The sequence below is a fragment of the Aphelocoma coerulescens genome, chromosome 3 (assembly GCF_041296385.1).
Source record: "Aphelocoma coerulescens isolate FSJ_1873_10779 chromosome 3, UR_Acoe_1.0, whole genome shotgun sequence".
Classification (NCBI taxonomy): Eukaryota; Metazoa; Chordata; class Aves; order Passeriformes; family Corvidae; genus Aphelocoma; species Aphelocoma coerulescens.
Window position 1 is genome coordinate 3,228,323 of NC_091016.1, and position 18,576 is coordinate 3,246,898.

The 18,576-nt window shown below is 39.3% G+C and overlaps 1 protein-coding gene across 1 annotated transcript; it reads right to left on the bottom strand.

Moving 5' to 3' along the window:
* Positions 1-1,269: 1,269 nt before the first annotated feature.
* Positions 1,270-17,217, bottom strand: PNPT1 (polyribonucleotide nucleotidyltransferase 1). The gene is made up of 29 exons (XM_069008858.1): positions 17,033-17,217; positions 15,526-15,586; positions 15,136-15,210; positions 14,567-14,672; positions 14,180-14,229; positions 13,635-13,698; positions 13,502-13,549; positions 12,732-12,845; positions 12,304-12,490; positions 12,076-12,127; positions 11,269-11,326; positions 11,022-11,118; positions 10,824-10,926; positions 9,961-10,031; positions 9,303-9,339; positions 8,474-8,540; positions 8,294-8,383; positions 7,928-7,981; positions 7,718-7,824; positions 7,066-7,137; positions 6,905-6,968; positions 6,274-6,357; positions 5,697-5,780; positions 4,965-5,071; positions 4,826-4,881; positions 4,193-4,271; positions 3,770-3,817; positions 3,257-3,415; positions 1,270-2,502 (listed from the first exon to the last, which is right to left on the bottom strand). Exons 1-28 carry the CDS (start codon positions 17,215-17,217, stop codon positions 3,260-3,262), a joined length of 2,376 nt encoding a protein of 791 aa, XP_068864959.1. The 3' UTR covers positions 1,270-2,502; positions 3,257-3,259.
* Positions 17,218-18,576: the final 1,359 nt, after the last annotated feature.

The window sequence follows — 18,576 nt, forward strand, 5'->3', positions numbered from 1 at the left end:
ACAACCAGCAAGTCAGTTCTGGGGGTTTTGCCTGGACAAGAGATGCAATACTTGTCCCAACAAATGTTACATACTAGATTTAAACCCAGGCTAAGACCAGGAAAGCATCTGAGTCTCTGCTCTCTAAGACAAACAGAAAGCAAAGCCATGTTTTCCATTGTGGTGTTGCGCCTGCCAGCAGCTCATCCTTCCCCATTACCACCATCAAGTTATCAATGCTGAGAATTCTCTGTTCTTCATCAAAACAAAGGATTTCATTAGGGTAACAGCAGACAGAGCAACTCCAAGTGTCCCAACACCAGCAGCAGAGAGCTCCTTTTTTTTTGTTTTCCAAAGCAAGACAGACAACTCATTCCTAAATCACTTAAAATTTCTTGGAGTGAAATTAAGAGACTCTGTCATTCCCTTTGGCATGTAATCCCAGAAGTACAATTAGGCCAGCTCTTATACTTTTATGATAGCACTTGTAATATTTACTGATAGCATTTAAAAATACCCCAGCTCTTGACTCTGCACCTGCATGAAAACTTCAGACTTGTCAAATAAAGGCATTTCTGGCCCTCCTGACCTGTTGCAATGCTGCACCTGCCCACCTTCACTCTCCAAGGCAATTCCTTTCAACAGCTCCATTTAAGACAGGTCATTACTGAAGTTAATTATGTTGAGCAGTAAAAAAAAAAAAAAGGAACTAAATCGCTATTTCAAACACGAAAAACCAGTTGCTGCAAAAGGACTGAGCTTGTCCTCTTGAGCACTGTGGACCCACCTGGTTTCTGATCATAGCTGATCCCACCTGAGATCCAAGTGCCTCCTGCCGTGGCCCCAGCGCCGGCTCTCGCAGAGCCCGGGATGTCCTTCCCCCAGGAAGGGTCACACCAGCACACGCTTACTCAACTCTTGGCTCCCATTGAGCTTCTCTCCTCAGGTAAGAGCAGCTGCTTTCTGCTCCTCCCAGACTGGTCCCAAGTGTGTTCTTCCCCCGCCCCTTCTCATAGGGCCTAAAGCTGGTTCCAGATGCAGAAAGCCAGGCTGACTGTACAGGTTCTGCCACAGCCACATTAAAGCCATTTTGCTCCTTTATCATCCACCAAACAGACAATGCCCCAGCACTGCAGTAGCTGCTTTACTGAGACCAGCACTACAATGTAGCCTCACAGAAATTAGTGTACAATTAAGGGAGATACACCTTGGAAAACCACTTTGATTGGGGAGGTCCATTTCTGGGAAGAGTTACCAGAAATGGAAACATCTGAGTTTCTATTCAGACACTTTAACATTGACCTACATAATTTTATTAACACTATTCGTATGTAACAATGATGGATCAGTCAACTGTCACAGTAAGACGTGACATCTGAATTCTTACTAAGAAATAATAAGACACAGCCCTCAAAGAGGAGGAAAAGATTGCCAAGAAAATCTTTCTTTGATCTTTCCCAACTTTTCTCAAATTTTCAATCTTTCATAATGAAAGACAGAGACAACTACAGAGAAGTACCAGTCTTTTCTTTCTTCTTTAATACTTTAACTTAGAATAAAAAAAAAGAGAAAAAGAGCAATTTTTACTGTACTGTCACATTTCTCCTCTACCCAGTGCTTTGTTTTTACTTTCAGGAGGTTCAGAGCCCACTTGCCATCACGTGGGAAGCTGATTTTCTTATTAGGTCTGCATACAAATTGGTGAACATCAGAAGGACCCTCTTTGATTTTCAAAGTCTGTACCTCACAGTAGAAAAACAAGTAATTCTCGTGAGCCCCTGGGAAATGTTTTGAAGTCTAAAAGAGATCAGTGAACTCACTGATGCAACATAATTAATGGAGGGATTAGGACACTCTTACAGGGAGTGTTTTAGGGGAAAATTTATCACATCAATTGTTCATTCCAAAAAAGTATTTTAATTTTAATGTTTTAATTATGTATTTTAAAAGTCAGTGCTAACAAACCCAGGTAATAAGGGGTGATGTTTCAGCCAAGTTCTGCTCAGGTATTTTAGCAGGTCTGAACCTTTTGAAAGTGATGTCCTGATCTAAACCAGCATCCATCATGTTAAAGGTGATACTTCTAAGTCTTAATGTCTTGCTCAACATTCTTGTACACTGAAAAGCCAGTAAAACCTTGGCCAAAAGTGTACAGGATAATTCCTTCTCCCACGAAAGAGCTATTCAATTCTTACTTCCCATATTCACAGTTTTATTTTGAGTGGATAACTCAGAAGAATCTATAGCACTGAAATACCATCTTCTCAGTCTATAAATTCCATGTTCTTATAGTCTCATCTCAACCTTGCTACACAAGATGAGGGAGGGCATTGCTTGTTTCTGGTTTTATTTTAAAGTTTTTAATCAATTTGAAGGCTTTGAAGTTCTACATCACCTTTAAGCATAAATAGTGTCTATTTCATAAATATGATTCACTACCATCCACCTGCAGATTCTTGCGAGGACATGTAGAGATTCTAGCAAAGGTCACTTGTATTTCCATGAACTACCACACCTGTTTTCCTGAAAGAGAGAAAATACTCTGTAACCAACTCATTATATCAAGGTATGAGATTCAAAACCATTTCTTAAAAACAAGATTTCTTCAGTGAATTTTCCCTTCTTTTTGTGCTGGCAATCGTTCGTAGAAGGTTGCCACAGATGGCCTTGAGTTCCCACTGCTGCACTGTGCCTTTGCATTTGCCAATCTCACTGTGTAACTTCTCCTGATTTTAAGATCAGACACCTCCCTGTTCTAGCAGCTTTCTAAGAATAAGAAAACCGACATAAATTTTGGGAAAAGTTGAGGCATAAGCCTTCTGACAGTCAAATACATGCTGGAAAACTACTTCTAAGGAAGGGCTTTGGCCATTTCACTAATTGACTGAAATTTTCTCCACTCATTCACTTAATAGAGAAAGCAACTTATTTCTCCTGTTCCTCTGCCCTGTTTGTTTTTTTAATTAAAAAAAAGAAATGGTGGCAAGGTGGAGAAAAAGGACATTGTAGATGAACAAATAAGTTTGTTTTGGACAGAGGGGGCTGTCCAGACTGCCTGAGACTGGCATTTGAACAAATTGTATAATATCAACCTTTCTACAGCTACAGCACGCGATGGGCCAGCTGTTAACTCCCAACGAGCTACAACACAGCTGGCAAGCAGCACCTGCACAGCACTGAGGGGCAGCTGCTCAGTACAGACCCAGACTGACACAATTCTTCAGCAGAGCTGTAAAGTGCAGTACTGAGTCAGCTGAAGCTGCTCCTCTGGCCTTACCTGTCACTGGGATGACGTGGATGTCTGTGGAACAGCCCCTCCCAGGACAATGCTGTTTTTGTCAGTCAGGGTTTTCAGGGTGCTGGTGGCTGGGGACTGGAGAATTTTACGTGAAAGCCTCATTCTGCCATCAGTGGGATCACGGCCAAAGTACTTAACCTGATAAGGAAACAAAGCATTTTCACACTGACCAACTTAAAAGAGCTGGAAATAGCATTTTCCTTAAAAGATGGGGGGTTGGGGTTTGATTTTTTTATCAATTTGATTCTAGAAAAGCCATGAATAGGCATCCTTTAGCCTATATTGCTGTCAAATAATGTGGTGCCTAGATAGCAAGAGTATGACACTAAGTAAATCTAATTTGAATGACCAGGCCTTTAACTAGCACAGAAAGGGAATCCATTATGGAAAAATATTTTCTTCATAAACACTAAATAAATAATTATTAAAAAAATCAAATTTTAAAATAGGAACAGCATTTTATTAGCATTTTAAAGTTAAAAAAATAATTACCTGAATTTCTTGTCCAACTTCTAATCCCAGGGCACTAGGGTGTTTAATCTAGAACAGAGTGTTTTTCAGAAATAAAATTATCAGAGTTAGTTATAAAAATCCCTTCTTTCAGGGGGTCTTCATGCTACACTTCAAACCCAGTGGCTTAGCACTACCTTAGGAACAACAGGTTTCTGAATATTCCTTGGAAAAGGGTATTGCAGAGCCAAAGAACTCGGTGTAAAAAGGACTGCAGCAGCCACACAGCCGATTGTTTGCAGCTTTTAAGTATAGGGCAGGCAGAATTAAACAAAAAAGTGCTGCTAATTAACAGCTTCTAACCTGGAAATGGACTGTGGAACAACAGTGAGTGTGTTACAGCCATGACAACTGGTTAAAAATAAATATAATTGCCCATTTTATACCTGTTTAAGGATGGATTACCTTTCTTTGATCCAGCTGTGAATTATGAAGTAATACTGGGGTCATATTCGGATACAGTTTTACCATCACTCCAGAGTCTCTGCAGCAGGAAACAGCACAGTTATTTCAAAGTGCCTCAAGAAAAGTCCACATTTCCCTCTGCATATGGTCCCCAAAGCAAGCATTAGTAAGCTTCTAATAAACAAAATTTTACTCATCTCTTTTAAAAAAAAATCTTTTATTTACCATAACATGTCCACTCATTTTTCCTTAATTGGAAGTGAATGAGAATTTCTTATTTCAGGACAGTATTTCAGTAATAGGTACCATCCAAAAAGTACTTTTTACAAGACAAATATTGGGTTGAAAAGTGAAAAGCAAATTCATAACCATCTCTTTCAGATTCAAAGATGAAAAAGGCCTTAAGTTTTATAATTTAGAGACATTCTAAAAACTAAACAAGCAGCAAAAATAAAGAGCTTTATCAGGAAACAATATTTTCAATAGAAAAAATATCAGAAATTATGTAGGTGCCAAGAGCCCCAGCATAAGTTTGGCACCTTTAAAAATCATTTACTATTCCACATCATATTTAGATATCAGGAACACAGCTGTGTAAATAAACTAACTTAAACTCCAAAGCAGTTTTTATACCTTAGTTCAGTTATTGTGGCTGTATAAATTGCCCCAAATTCCAAATTAACTTCTTGCTGTAGAAGAAGAAAAGCAAACAGTAAGACACAAAGTCACAAAGAGCAAACTGAAGAAATTAACAACAGAAGTCTGTTCTTACATCGTCTTTGCAGATTTCCCCAATAAATTCTCTGGCTTCGTGCATTGCCCCCGGTGTGGGAGCAAACACAGAATAGGTCTCTTCATCCAGCTGACTCACAGTCACACCTGAAAGTGGGCATTTAGGAGAGCATTGAGGTGCAGGCTGCAGAAAGTCAGGCTCAGTAAAGACCTGCACGGAGCAGAATGGTTTTGCACAGACTCATTAAGATCTGAGTTCTAATCATCATTTAATCTTGTTCAGCTTTACATGCAATTGCACGGCCACCACCTTCTTGCAAATACTGCGATAAACTCGTGGGCCATAAAGGAACACAAAATTGTTTCTATAATCCTTTAAAGGCAGGGAAAAAATCCTGAATAAATGCTGAGGGTTATGAATCAATTTCCTAGAGAATTTTAATAAAACTTGCAGTAATAGCTGATGGAAATTAAAGTGTTTTGGAGACAGAATGGTAAAATTCTTTGCTCCTCTAGAGTAGTTTTGTGGCCAGACCACACAGGCTTGCAACCAAAGGGAAATATGATTTTTCCTCCTTTTCTCCACCCAATCCCTTGAGAAGAATTAATCAAATTCACCAGACCATTTTCAGGTCCAAAGCAGAGCATCTACCTGGTACTCTACAGATATCAGTATTTTTTCATTTTTAGTTTGCACTGAGCTCAATATACAAGTCTGAAACAAAGGGAAACACATCAGGATAAATTATCACAGGAATCAAGAATGTCTCACCAGTCTGTGCTTGCAGTTTTTTCAAATTATAAGCCCCAGGACCAACGAATCTTAATCTTTTTGATAATGGAACGTGGATAGTTTCTGAAAGAACATTTTAAAATCCTTTGAAATGATAAATATAATCACCTTGAAAGCTATCACACAAAAAGGCACATTCCTTTAGCTTTTAATCTTTTACAGCTACCTGTGGTATTTGCTGAACATGAGTGTAATTATAGGTAAGAACTGAAATAAATGAAAACACAGAATACACTTTGATGACTGTAAATTACCTTAAGCCATACTGATACTCTCATCTATATCAATTCTGATTTTGTGAGAGCTTCACATAACTTCACTCAAATTCTGTTTTCTGGTGTGCACTGAAATAGAACAGTGCTGCCCCACATGGCAATAAAAATCCCCCCAAAATAACCAAAAATAACCAAAACCCCTCCACAAATTAAAAATAACCCCACAGGGCAGGAGCAAAAATATATAACAATCATTAAAAAAAAAAAAAAAGCTGTTTTAAGCAGAAGCTTATTGTTAAAAAGGTAATTATGAAAGCTATGAATTCACACAATAGCATTACCTACAACTGGTCCACTTTCTTTTCTTTTAGGTCTGGGTTTTGCCAGTGTTTGGTTCATGATTTGTAAAATCTCCCTCTTTGCAGCTAGAGGGAATAATAAAAAAAAAATCAGTAATTTTGTATATGATTAAAATAAATATATGAAGTTTTTGTTAAACAGTAGAAAAACATTCCTTATCAAAACCTGTCTCCTGCCTAGCTGGAGAATGTCAAGCTGAAAGTTTTCCAACTCATTAAATCCTTATTAAACCACGTAGCTTCATTTTCTCATGTGCTTTAAGAATATTTTAGCTGCACATGTCAGAATACAGATGGCAGTAAGTTTCACTTGTAAATAGAGCTGAATTTATGGGAAATGAGAGAAAGTTTGCTGTTATTTTGATAACATTATCCTGTTGGATTTAAACAAAGTCATGTAATGTGTGTTAGTCCAAATCATGCAATGTCTGAAGTTACTTTAAAGTTAGTTTGGAGCTTACTGATTAAGCCAAACCCATTTTATAAAGATAGAAGCTTGTTTTTTTCCACAACAAAACCAAAAAATGAACAGTTTATTGTTTAGTTTCATACAGCTTAATACCATTTATCATTAGACATGATAAAATGGGTGCAAATCCAAGTATGGACCTACCTGTAGCTTGCTGAATAGCTTCCACCACAATTTTTATTGGTATTCCTGGCAGCTTTAGATCAACCTGACATGAAAAGAATGAAGTGGCATCAATATGTCAGGAAAGCTTTTTTAATACTCTCTCAAGAGTTTCACTTGAGGAAGATTTCATGTCACAATACCTGCAGTGCTGTTATCCCTTTATTAGTGCCTGCCATCTTGAAATCCATATCTCCATAGTAATCTTCAATTCCCTGCCAGCACAGACAGAGAAAACCAAGTTGGAGTCATTTTATCACAGTGCCAGGTCCCACTATACTGAAAGTACAGAGGAATTGCTTTTGAGACTTCCAAGTTTTCTTCAGCTTTATTTTGCTGCTCAGGATTAACACTGTTCCCTCCTCTCTTTAGAAATTAGGAGCTTTTGTGAACAAGTGTCTGATCGACAGCTGATTTTGTGCTGTCAGTGGCTGCACATTTTCCTCCCCAGCCACTCTTCCAAGTGCTCATTCTCCACCCCCATATATTGTGTCTTTCAGTAAATTAATAATTTTTTTCTCCCACGAGGAAAAACAAAATTCATTGGGAAGAGAAAGCTTATGAATGCTTAAATAACTAATAACACACACAAAAAAAAAGAAACATGACTGAACATTTCACAGAGATTTTTCAAAATAAGGGAGGAATTTAGGAGATAAAAATAGAGAAGATACAACCAATTTTTCAGTAGTGATTTTAGTTCCAGAATGAACTAGGTAAAAGGTTACAAAAGAAGGCCAGAAGAGGTATTTTTCAGCACTCAGCAGCAACAATAACAACGTGAGGAACACTCACCAGGATGTCTGTCAGCAAACGATAGTCCTCAATGTCCCCTTTTCCCTGACTGCACTTGGTAATAAGGCCTATGGCCACACCGGCAACTGCATTTGTTACTGGAACTCCTAAGAGTGGCAAAAAAACCCAGTTTTGAAGCCTGTGGTCATTTCCAGATCCTGTAACACATCGTCACATGCAGTTTATCCTTGTAAGTGCCATATTTTGTACCTGCATCCATTAATGCCAAACTTCCACCACATGCAGAAGCCATGGAAGAGGACCCTGGAGTTGGAATACAGGAAAAAAACAGGGATTAAATACTGAAAAACGGGCCTCAATACAAGCTAGAGTTATTTTCCTCAACCTGTAGCATAAAAGTGCCCCCAAATACCATTTTATTAAACCAAGAAGGGTCCATTGTTCATGGACATGTACATGCTTTTTATTTGAAGTGTTTCAGGTAATCATTATTAAGAACATTGAAACTGAAATCTATTATTTAACATGCCTATACATCACATTTGTCAAACCTACACTTTCTAAGAACCAAATTCAATCTCTAGCACTAGGGTAAAAACAAGAAAATCCTAATACCATTTGATTCTAGGACTTCAGAAGTAACTCGGATTGTGAATGGGAAATCCTGGGGAATAACTGGTTTCAAAGCTCGTTCTGCCAGTGCACCTGTTTAAAAAAGATACCAAGTGATCCATAAATAGAGATCAGATAAAATATTGAAACTTCCAGCATGGGATTTCTCTAGGCTGGACTTACCATGTCCAAGCTCTCTCCTGTTCATCCCAGTAACTTTGCCAATCTCATTGGTTGCATAAGGTGGAAACTATGAAGCAAAAATGTGTATACACCGAAAATTATTGTGCATTTCTTTTCCATTTTAAAGCATACACTTAGAAAAACATCTTTGAAGTTTTGGTGCATCTCAAGGTAAAAATAAATTAAAAATAAAATAATTTCAAACCACCACATGACTTCTATCACTTCTGTCACTTGGTTTGCAAACCAGGACCAGTTTAGGTAATGTTTAGTAAATGTTTAACTTCCACAGAACAAAAGAGAATAAAGCAGTTGCAAGGTAGCTAAGAGAGAACACAAGCAGCTTCCTCCAAATAAACTTGTCAAACAACCTAGCAGAAATGTTATTTCTGTCACAGATAATGGAACAAGATATGCCTGTTGCCTGGAGGAAATACTCCGGGCAAGCTCCAAAGGCTGAGAGAGATCCAAGATGTAAAAGCATTTATTTACTACTGCTGTGGCATGTCAGCTGAACATATTAATAGAGTTTACTAAAAATAATAGCACAGGTTAATCCTGCTTTCAGTAAGAACCTGTTCTGAAGGAGCTCACCTAATGTTATAGCATTAAAAACGCTGTATAAAATGGCCATTTACAAATTACCTGCTGCTTTTCAGGAAACCAGCACTTCTGGTCATATAAATTCATGCATCGATTAGCATAAATACATTCTAGCAAATCTAGAGATAATTTATAACCTTGGAAGTGATCAAGTGCACCTTTAAAAGCAAGACATAAAGCCCTTCTGTGAATCATGCAGAAAGCTGTGACACAGGAAAACTCTCACCTCATAATGCAGCATGAAGTTTTTATCTTTTATTCCACTATTAATTAAAAACAAGACCATGTTAAAAAAGGAGCAACCAAACATGTTTTACACACAACAACTAGTTCAAGCTGATATTGTGATGCTTACAAATGGATCAAGCCAAAACCAACAAATCAATACATTTGCTGATCACCCACAGTTACCAAAATTAGCAAATGTGGACGAATTCTTTCAGGGTAATAAAGATTTAACTACAGTAAAGCTGAGACATTAAAATGTAAAAGCTCCCACACTGGGATGAAATCACTGAACTGTGGCTTTAAAAGGAACGAATTTCACTTCAGCCTTCAGCAATAAAGTGTTCAAGGCAAAAGGACTAGCTTGCTACATCCTAAATTACATTTTCCTTGCTCCAAAAAAAAAGAACTTAAGTATTTAAAATATATAAACCAGACTGAATGTTCCTCCAGTTTCAAGTGTGTGCCTATGGAATTAATGTCACCTTAACACAAACCCAATGCCATGATCTGTGGAAAACAGGCCACTTCAAAGTCTAATTTTACACAATTTTCAGTCCTAAGAAATGTATCTATGTCAAAGTTCAAGGGAATTTAATCAAATGTGCTTAAATGCTCACCCTCTTAGTACCACTGCCAAAGCACCAAGATATACATACCTCACTGCTGTTGAGATAACATCTGATTTTACACTCGATTCTAGAGAGTCAAATGTAACTGTACACAGAACCTAAAATAAAAATGAGCTAAGATAAAAAATAAACCCCTCTTAAACCCTTCCAGCCTTCACAAAAGTTACTGTTTATGAAGAATCAAAAAGAATGACTTCAGCAACAAGTAAGATGCCATCAGCTACCACTTGTACGGACTTTTTTCCTCCATCCCACAAATTTATTCATAATCTGTAAAGATCACATAATCTTACAAGCAATCACATTTAAAAATACTAACTTAATGCTTCTTAAGCAGGAGCCAAGAGCACTTTGCTCCCTAAGAAACATTTAAGAGACAGGGCCAGAGGCAGCCACGATGTTGTTTGTGCCTGTTTCCCACATGATTTGCAGTGGGCAAGAGGGGACAACACTGAGGAGTAAATCACTGTTTGCAGCTGCCACCCCAAGTCAGTGTAATAAGAAGTCAGATCAATGGCTGACAGTCTTCTAGCAAAAGGAGCTATAAAAATAGAGAAGGCCAAATCTTGAGTACAATCTTAAATCCATCCACCCAACAGCTGACACTTTTGGCAAAGAAGAGGAAAAAAAATAATCTCATTATTGCAATTTTTTGGGTAAAATTTCCCTATTTAGTTCAGGTTGCATATGAAGTTGCTTTTAAAAGATTTCTCATGACGTGCACAATTTAGCAGTGCCCTACACACCAATGTACTTACCAACCTACACACCATTTCTACTTATTACTATTTAAATGTGAAGAAAAAGGAAACCTGGCATTTAAATGAAAGACCCAAATCTTTCAGCTTTTGATAATTCATTTATAATTTCTGATGTTCAAGTGACACTACCTGTGTTTGACCTCTTTGAAATAAGGCTGATCCATGAAGCATTTTGAACATGTTCACTTCACATTTAATGTCTCTGAGGGAAGTCAAATCTCTCCCATCACACCTGAAGTGACAAAGAGAAATTAAGAGATCAGTTAAACCATAGTCTTGGATTAAAAGATGACAGAAGTATTATCAGTAGGAGTTTGACACACCCACCTTCTATATTCATTTAGAACTAGATTTCTAAAAATATCCTTTGAAACCACATTGAAAGATTCCATGATTTCATAAGGCTCAGCCTCCGGAAATTTTTCTGGGTATAAAAAAGAAATTGCATCTGAAGTTGGAAAATTAATTTTATACAACTTTTACTAAAATAGCTTCCAACAAAGAGCACACTGTAACTCCAGGCAGTGCTACCTCCACTGAAGCACTCTATAAATACAAAGAAAACAAAAAATACCTTTCAGCTCCTCTTCTGTTTCAAGCCTTATTTTGTTGATTGCCTCATCTCTGGAAATCTAGAACACAGGATTTGCAACCAGTTAACTCTACAGGGCAGAGCAACAACAGAGGGTTGGGGTTTTGTTTGGTTTAAAGATCTGTAAAAATTTAAGGAATAAGAAACAGAACCATCACACAAATTCAAAAATCAATAATCAGGTTGGAAGGGACCTTAAGGGTTGTGTGGTCCAAGCTTTCTTGGCAAAAGTACAGTCTAGACAAAATAGCCCAGCATCCTCCCCATCTGAATCCTAAAAATGTGCCACGTTGGGGAATCCACCACTTCCCTGGGGAGATTATCCCAGTGGCTGATAATTTTCCCCAAGAACATTGCTCTTGTGCTCAATCAGAACCTCTCAGAAGTAACCTGCACCCATTTCCCCTCATCTTTTCCATGTGATTCCTTGTGAAAAGGGAGTCTCCACCTCCCCATAATACAAACAAAATATTGTGGTAGGTAAGAACTTACAGAACAATTTATTATTACTATTACAAATAGATGCAGGGAAAGAGACAAGCTTAAATTACAAAATCACAGAATCACTGAGGTTGGGAAAGATCTTTGAGATCATCAAGTCCAACCTATGATCACCACCTTGTCAAGCAGACCATGGCACATCCAGTCTTTCCCTTAACGCCTCCAGGGACAAAGCTTAAAGAGCTGAAAGCTTGAAGAACTCAATCCTCTACAGTTTCATTCTGATATTAATAGAGAAAATAATTATATATGAAATAATTATAAAAAATAAAATGATTGATTACTTACTTTATCATGGCTTGAATCTGTGAACACTGCATAGATCTTGTTACAAGCAAGTCTTTGGGAAGAAAAGGAAGAATTTTTGAATACACAGCTTAAAAACCACTTCTAGAATTAGAGGCTCTTTTGAGGACTAAGTATTTGAAAAATATTTAGTGAACTATCAGTCTGGTGAAAGCACCAGACTGATATTTAGAAACATTGCTACATCTGCATTATTTGCTCTGAACTCACTTCTTTGCCATTTCCACGATCTCTTCAGGAGCAATAAATAATTTCTGGACAGTTCTCTTGACAACGCCTCGCTCCTTCACCAGCTGCTGAATGCCCTGGATTATCTGCTGGGTCTGCTTCACCCCCACTTTGATGGCATGGCAGAAGTCTTGCTGCAAGATATTCTCAGCAGTTGCTTCCAACATAACTGCAATGGAAAGATAAAAATTAAGTAAATTCCTGTTTTATTGTTCAATAGCAACCTAACTAAACGGAGGAAATACAGATTAACATTAAACTGCATAAATATGAGAGAATCTACTTTACTTAACCAGAGGTTACCTATCGTTGTTTGCTGCTACTATTGTATAAAAATACACATTTCAAAGATATGGAAAACATCTGCAAAGATTTCCAAGCCCTCAACAGACAACAATTAACCTGCTTACCAACTTGACTTTGTGGAGCTCCAGCAACAACTAAATTTAAAGCACTAGAGGCCATCTCTTTTCGAGTTGGATTGATAACAGTCTCTCCATCCACCAGCCCTACCCTCACTGCACCTGCAAAGAAACTCCAGAAAGTTATTTATTATCATAATAAGGAAGTTCTTTAAGGCATTATTTTCCTTTGAAAGTTACACAGCTAATAACAATAATTAAAGCTCCAGACTAATTTTAAAATATCAGCATGTTGACTGCATATTAAGAACAAATCTAGAAGACAAAATTATCTATTCTATTTTTCTTTTGGGTACTATTACTGGGTAGGGCAAATAATGCCAAGTAGTATTACACGCAATGCTGTGAGTGTACTGGAGATGAAAGGAAAATACAGTTAAATACTTGTTCTTGGCTAGGTCTTTTCCCAGAAAAAATTCACAATGAAATAAATATCTTCTTGAGTTCCTTGAGGAAAAGTATTCTGAACCAGCTATTTTCCAAACAATACTTTTCAATAAATACGTTTCTCTAAAGAAAAAGTTAATTTATTGGTCTCTATAGTACACTCTTTCTGGATTGTAATTCCTCCCAGAAGTGTATTTAGTCCAGAAAAAATAATCTCTTGAATTGCAATAATCCTATCCATTGTAAAATTGTTTTCAGTGCTTGAAATTTAGTATGTAGATTCAGCTTCTTGTTAAAAAAGCAAAGCACCAGCTGTGGTCTAAGTCTTCCATTACATTAAAATCACCTATAATTTCACAATGTTTATTTACCAATAGGACCATTCCAGGGGATATCAGACAATGCAAGTGCTGCAGAAGCTGAAAGGAAGACAAAAATCTGGATTAGAAAAAAACTGATCTCATTAAATCCCACAGAAGCAGTAACTTCTCACAGCCCTCTTACCTCCATTAATTGCCAGAATATCAGGATCATTGACACCATCTACTGCTAAAAGATTACAAAGGATCTGGCATAAGATAAAAGACAATGAATAATTTTGGCCTATACATTTTTATTAGCTGTCAATACAAAGCTAAGGACACTAAAAAAAAAACCACATTCCACATATCCACACAAGCTTATGCTACACATGGAAAATTTTTCAGGTATTTAAAGTAGAAAGCTGACAAAAAAAAACCCACTAATGGATAATATTGTATCACATCATATATAAAATATTCACCATTAGCATCTTTCCTCTGTTCTACAGAGGAGATTTTCATTTTGTTCCTGCACCTTGACATTTCCAAAATTTGAAAAGTAGGATGTAATAAAAATAATTTAAGACAAGGAGATGACAAACTAAAAAGCAACTTTACATTTGTTTGTAAAGTGCAAACCCCTCCTTAATGTTAACAAAAACCATTTTTCTTAAAACAGGGCCTTTATTATGTGAACTTTTCATTGGCCATATCCCAGTTTTCCATTTTGAAGGTAGCATGACCTACCTGTGTATCATAGAAGTAGCCTGCTGGAAAGAGTGGTCTGATTGACCGATCTGCAAAGGAAATAATCAAACTCTAACAAGCAGTTTGGTTTTATAGTTAATATTCAATATGTCTTGCAATAAACCCCACAAGAAACTGACAAAATAGGGTTTTTTAAACAAACAAACAAAAAAAACCAAACCAAAAAAACCACACACAAAAAAAAGGCAGAGAACCCACAAATGTATTTAGCATGACCCATATAACCTTAAAATTTCAATCATATTGATAAACAATACATTACAAGTTTGTCTTCTGACAGCAGTTACAAACGACTGTATTTTCAAACACTCCTGAGAAAATTACAAGGTCTCTAAAATACATTGTAAATGAAATGTTTCAGCCTACCTATTACTCTGCTTGTAAGAATTTCTTTATCAGTGGAACCAAGCTCTCTTCTTAGATAGTTTGTAGGAATTCTTCCTGCTGCAGCAGCTTTCTGACGGTAGTCAACCTTCCAAAGACAATTCAGGGATTATTAATGACACCTGATTATTTACTGCAGAGCCACAGAAACCCTCACAGGGGACCCTAAGGAGCATCCAGTTCCAACCCCAGTTATCTACTTCCCTCCCATAACAATCACAGCCCTTTGAGCCCCACAATCCAACCAGTTTTCCACACAACCAAACCATAACATCTGGGCTTGGATGTTGTGGCAAAGTTCACAAGGGCTTTGAGGAAAGCAAGCCTTACTAAAGCCAAGGCAGACAACATCCAGGGCTCATCCCTCACCCACACAGGGATCCTGGACATCTAGACATTTTATCATCAGCTGCAATTCTGAAGTCCAGGGTCTGTTATTTACTGTTTGAATTCCTCACTCTCCCCAGCATCCTGAACTCCATTATTTAAGAATTATCACTGCTACGTCGACCACTGATTAGCACAAAACTAATTCTGTCATTAGTACTTACCACTAATGGCATAAACTGAGATGGAGAAGGCTTGGTTTTGCTGACTGCTGTGACCATCACTGCTGTGTCACCTAGCTGGGTTAAGAAAAATAGAAAAAAACTGAAGTTACCTGCAAACAAAATAACTCCAAATGTTCTAAACTCATTCAAAAGCTAAAATATGAATAAGCATTGTACTGTGCAGAAAACCACCACATAAATCTGCACTTCAGGCCATTATTTTTGCTTTTCAAACAGAATTTTTTCCTATAAAATACAGCTGTCCCTTCATTAGGGATGACATTGCCACTTAAGGCTTGATATCCCACATATAGCAGGCTCGGATGCCCAAACAATTACTTTTAAGATACAATTTGTGCAGCTTCAAAATTCCTGTAACTGTTTTTTTACCTGAACAACAGCAGATCCATCAGCAAACTTTGCAAGTTTTCCAGAAGACAGCTCCATCTTTCTAAAGGAAAGAAACAACCTGTTACATGAATTCATGGTGAATTCACATAAATTTCCCAGCAATTTCTACATTCATCTGCAGCCTCAACTGCACAGAATGAAGGCTATGCTTCACAAGATATTTAAAAATCCTCCTTAGATATGAAAATTGAAACTCTTTGAGCAAAAGTGACAAAATCCTCCTAAATTTCAAGTGCTTTAGCCTCAAGTGTCCTGCTTCTTTTACCTTGAAGCAAAGCCTTGTAGCACATCAGCTGTCGCCAGGAGTTACATCCAAGCCTTGGAGGCAAAGGTGAATCACCACCTGCTCCAGCTGGGTTTAGCCAGTGGGAAACACCCTCACAGGCCAAGGGGAGCTGCTTGCACACCCAGAGAACACCACGTCCCCCCACGGCTGCAGAATATTCCCTCCTTCATGGCAGAGAATGGAGCACAAGGAGACGATGACACGCTCAGGAGTGAGACATGGATTACTTATTCCTGAGTTGTGCTGGCTGCTCGGTGCTATTCCACAAGCCCAGCACACCCTCCTGACTTTCCATGCCATTATTTATACAAAGAAATCCAGAGGTGGTCCCTTCCCAAGCACAGCCCCTCTGGTACAATTCGTTAGTAATTTCTATACAGATTATCCCAGGTAACTTGTTCACATGCTCAGGGCAACACTTGGGCAGGGCCCTTATAACCTGCAGGTATGAATTCTACTGTTATAATAATGAACACAGTTCAGCTACAGAATCACAGAATGGTTGGAATGGGAAGGGATCCTGAAGATCATCGAGTTCCACCCCTCCACTATCCCACATTGCTCCAAGCCCTGTCCAACCTGGCCTTGAATACTTCCAGGGAGGGGGCACCTACAGCTTCTCTGGGCAACCTGTGTCAGGACCTCACAAGGAAGATTTTTTTCCTAATATATCATTTAAACTACTGTCTTTCAATTTTAACCTGTTCCCCTTGTGCATGCCCTCATAAATAGTCTCATCATTTTTCTATTCAGCTGCCTTCAGCCACGGGAAGGCCAGGATTAGGTCACCCCAAAGCTTTTCTTCTCCAGGCTGAACAATCCCAGTTCTCTCAGCCTTTCCTCATGGGAGAGGTCTCCATCCCTCTGATCAACTTGGTGGCCTCGAATATTTTGCTAAGTTGGCAATGTACACATAGACATCCATTAGCATCTTGATTTTCTACATCCTTAGGGCTCGTTAGCTCCCGGATGCCCCTGGCTAAGCGATGACAAGGATGATTCCACTGATCCGGTCTCCTTTCTTGCTGATTAGGCTTGCCAGCACGCCAAAATCCGACACCAAAGAACGTCCCGACTGAGGATAGCCTCGACACGTTCCGCATTTTGTACCACTTTCTCCTCACGTGTGCCTCACTCTCCAGCCGGGGCAGCGCTCCGTACTGCCGCCCCCCCCCCCCCCCACCCCTCAGAGCCCCTCACCTGCCGCCCACCTCCACCGTCACGGCCCGCCCGGGCCCGGGTCCCGCCGCGGCGCCGCGGGCGGGCACCCACGGCAGGGCGGGGCGGCCCGGGGGCAGGACCCGCCGCCACCGCGCCGCGGCCCCGCCGCCATCCCGGCACAGCGCGCCCAGCGCGGCGCGGCCGCAGCTCGTGGCGGCTGCCATAGCGCCCGCGGCAGGAAAGGGTGGCCACGCGATTGGCTCGGGGGAGCGGCACCGCGCAGTAAGAGCGAAGCGGATTGGCTCCTGCGCCGCCGCGCCGGTTTCGGTTCCGTACGGGCGCTACAGCGGCTGCGGAGGGTCAGGCGGCGTAGGGCGCGCGAGTGGCGCTGCTGCGCCACCCTCGGATCCTGAGGTAAAAAGCGGCAGGAAAAGGTCCGAGGCGGCGCCTGAGGCGGTCTTGGAGCCAGCTGGGGCTGGAATCTGAGGAAAACCCGCTCGAACGGGGCTCGGAGCGAGGGCTACTGCACCGGGCTGCCGCCTCTTCCCGCCACTGGCGCCTCAGGAGCCAAGGTGGCGCCTGGGAGACCTGGTAACGTTCCGCCAAAAGTTCCCGACCATTCCTGAGGGGCAAGCCCGAGCGCCGGTTTAAATTCATGAGGGGAAAAATACATGCATTTGAAATTAATTTGCCCCACAGACCTTGTTCTGGAATACACCCACAAAAAAACCCCCAAACCAAAACACCCTTTTAAGGCAGGAACACCAAAATAATCCGAAATGTGCAAGAAGGTTAGAACACAGTTATCGCTTATCACAAACTTCTTGTTCTCTTACATGCTCAGAGTATATCACAATGACACTCAGGGAACAGTGGTTTTGTTTACTAATTATTTCTCAGTGTAATGCAAAATAGATTAGTAATTAGTGTTAGTTATGTCACTGAGGTGAGTGAACAATTATGTGATCATGGAGATATGATCACACCAACAGTGAGATAATTTATATTCATTTAATCCCACATATATCTGTCACACATCACCTTAAACTCACCTGCCATCTGGATGTAACAATTTAAATTCAGCAAGTAATTAATAAAAAACGTAATCATTTACTACTGTTTTATTTTTAATGCTATTTTGATATTGCTTGTTTACTTAACTGGAGTTTTCTGTCCAAGCTGCATGTATAGGAAACAGATTCACTGGGAGAACAATCTAAGCAATAATTTTTCTTTTGTTCCAACGTGTTTCTTATCTTTTTGGCAAAACACAAAAGTGAGAAGTAAAATGACCAGAAACTAGGGATTTGGCCTGGGCAAAAAGGCTGTTAACTTTATCCAGATTTACAATTTATTGGTACAGTTTTATTTGGTACAAAAATATATTAGGTGACAAAGCAGGAATGTTCCCCATGTTCTGAATTCATATTCACTTTGTTGCTGGCAAACAGACAATTGTTTGGAAAGTTTTTAATGTAACTATTACTCATTAAAATTGCTATTCCCACACTCACCAACATGATAAGTGAATATTTCATCACTGTCATGGACTAACAAACTATGGCCATACCACTGTCATAGGA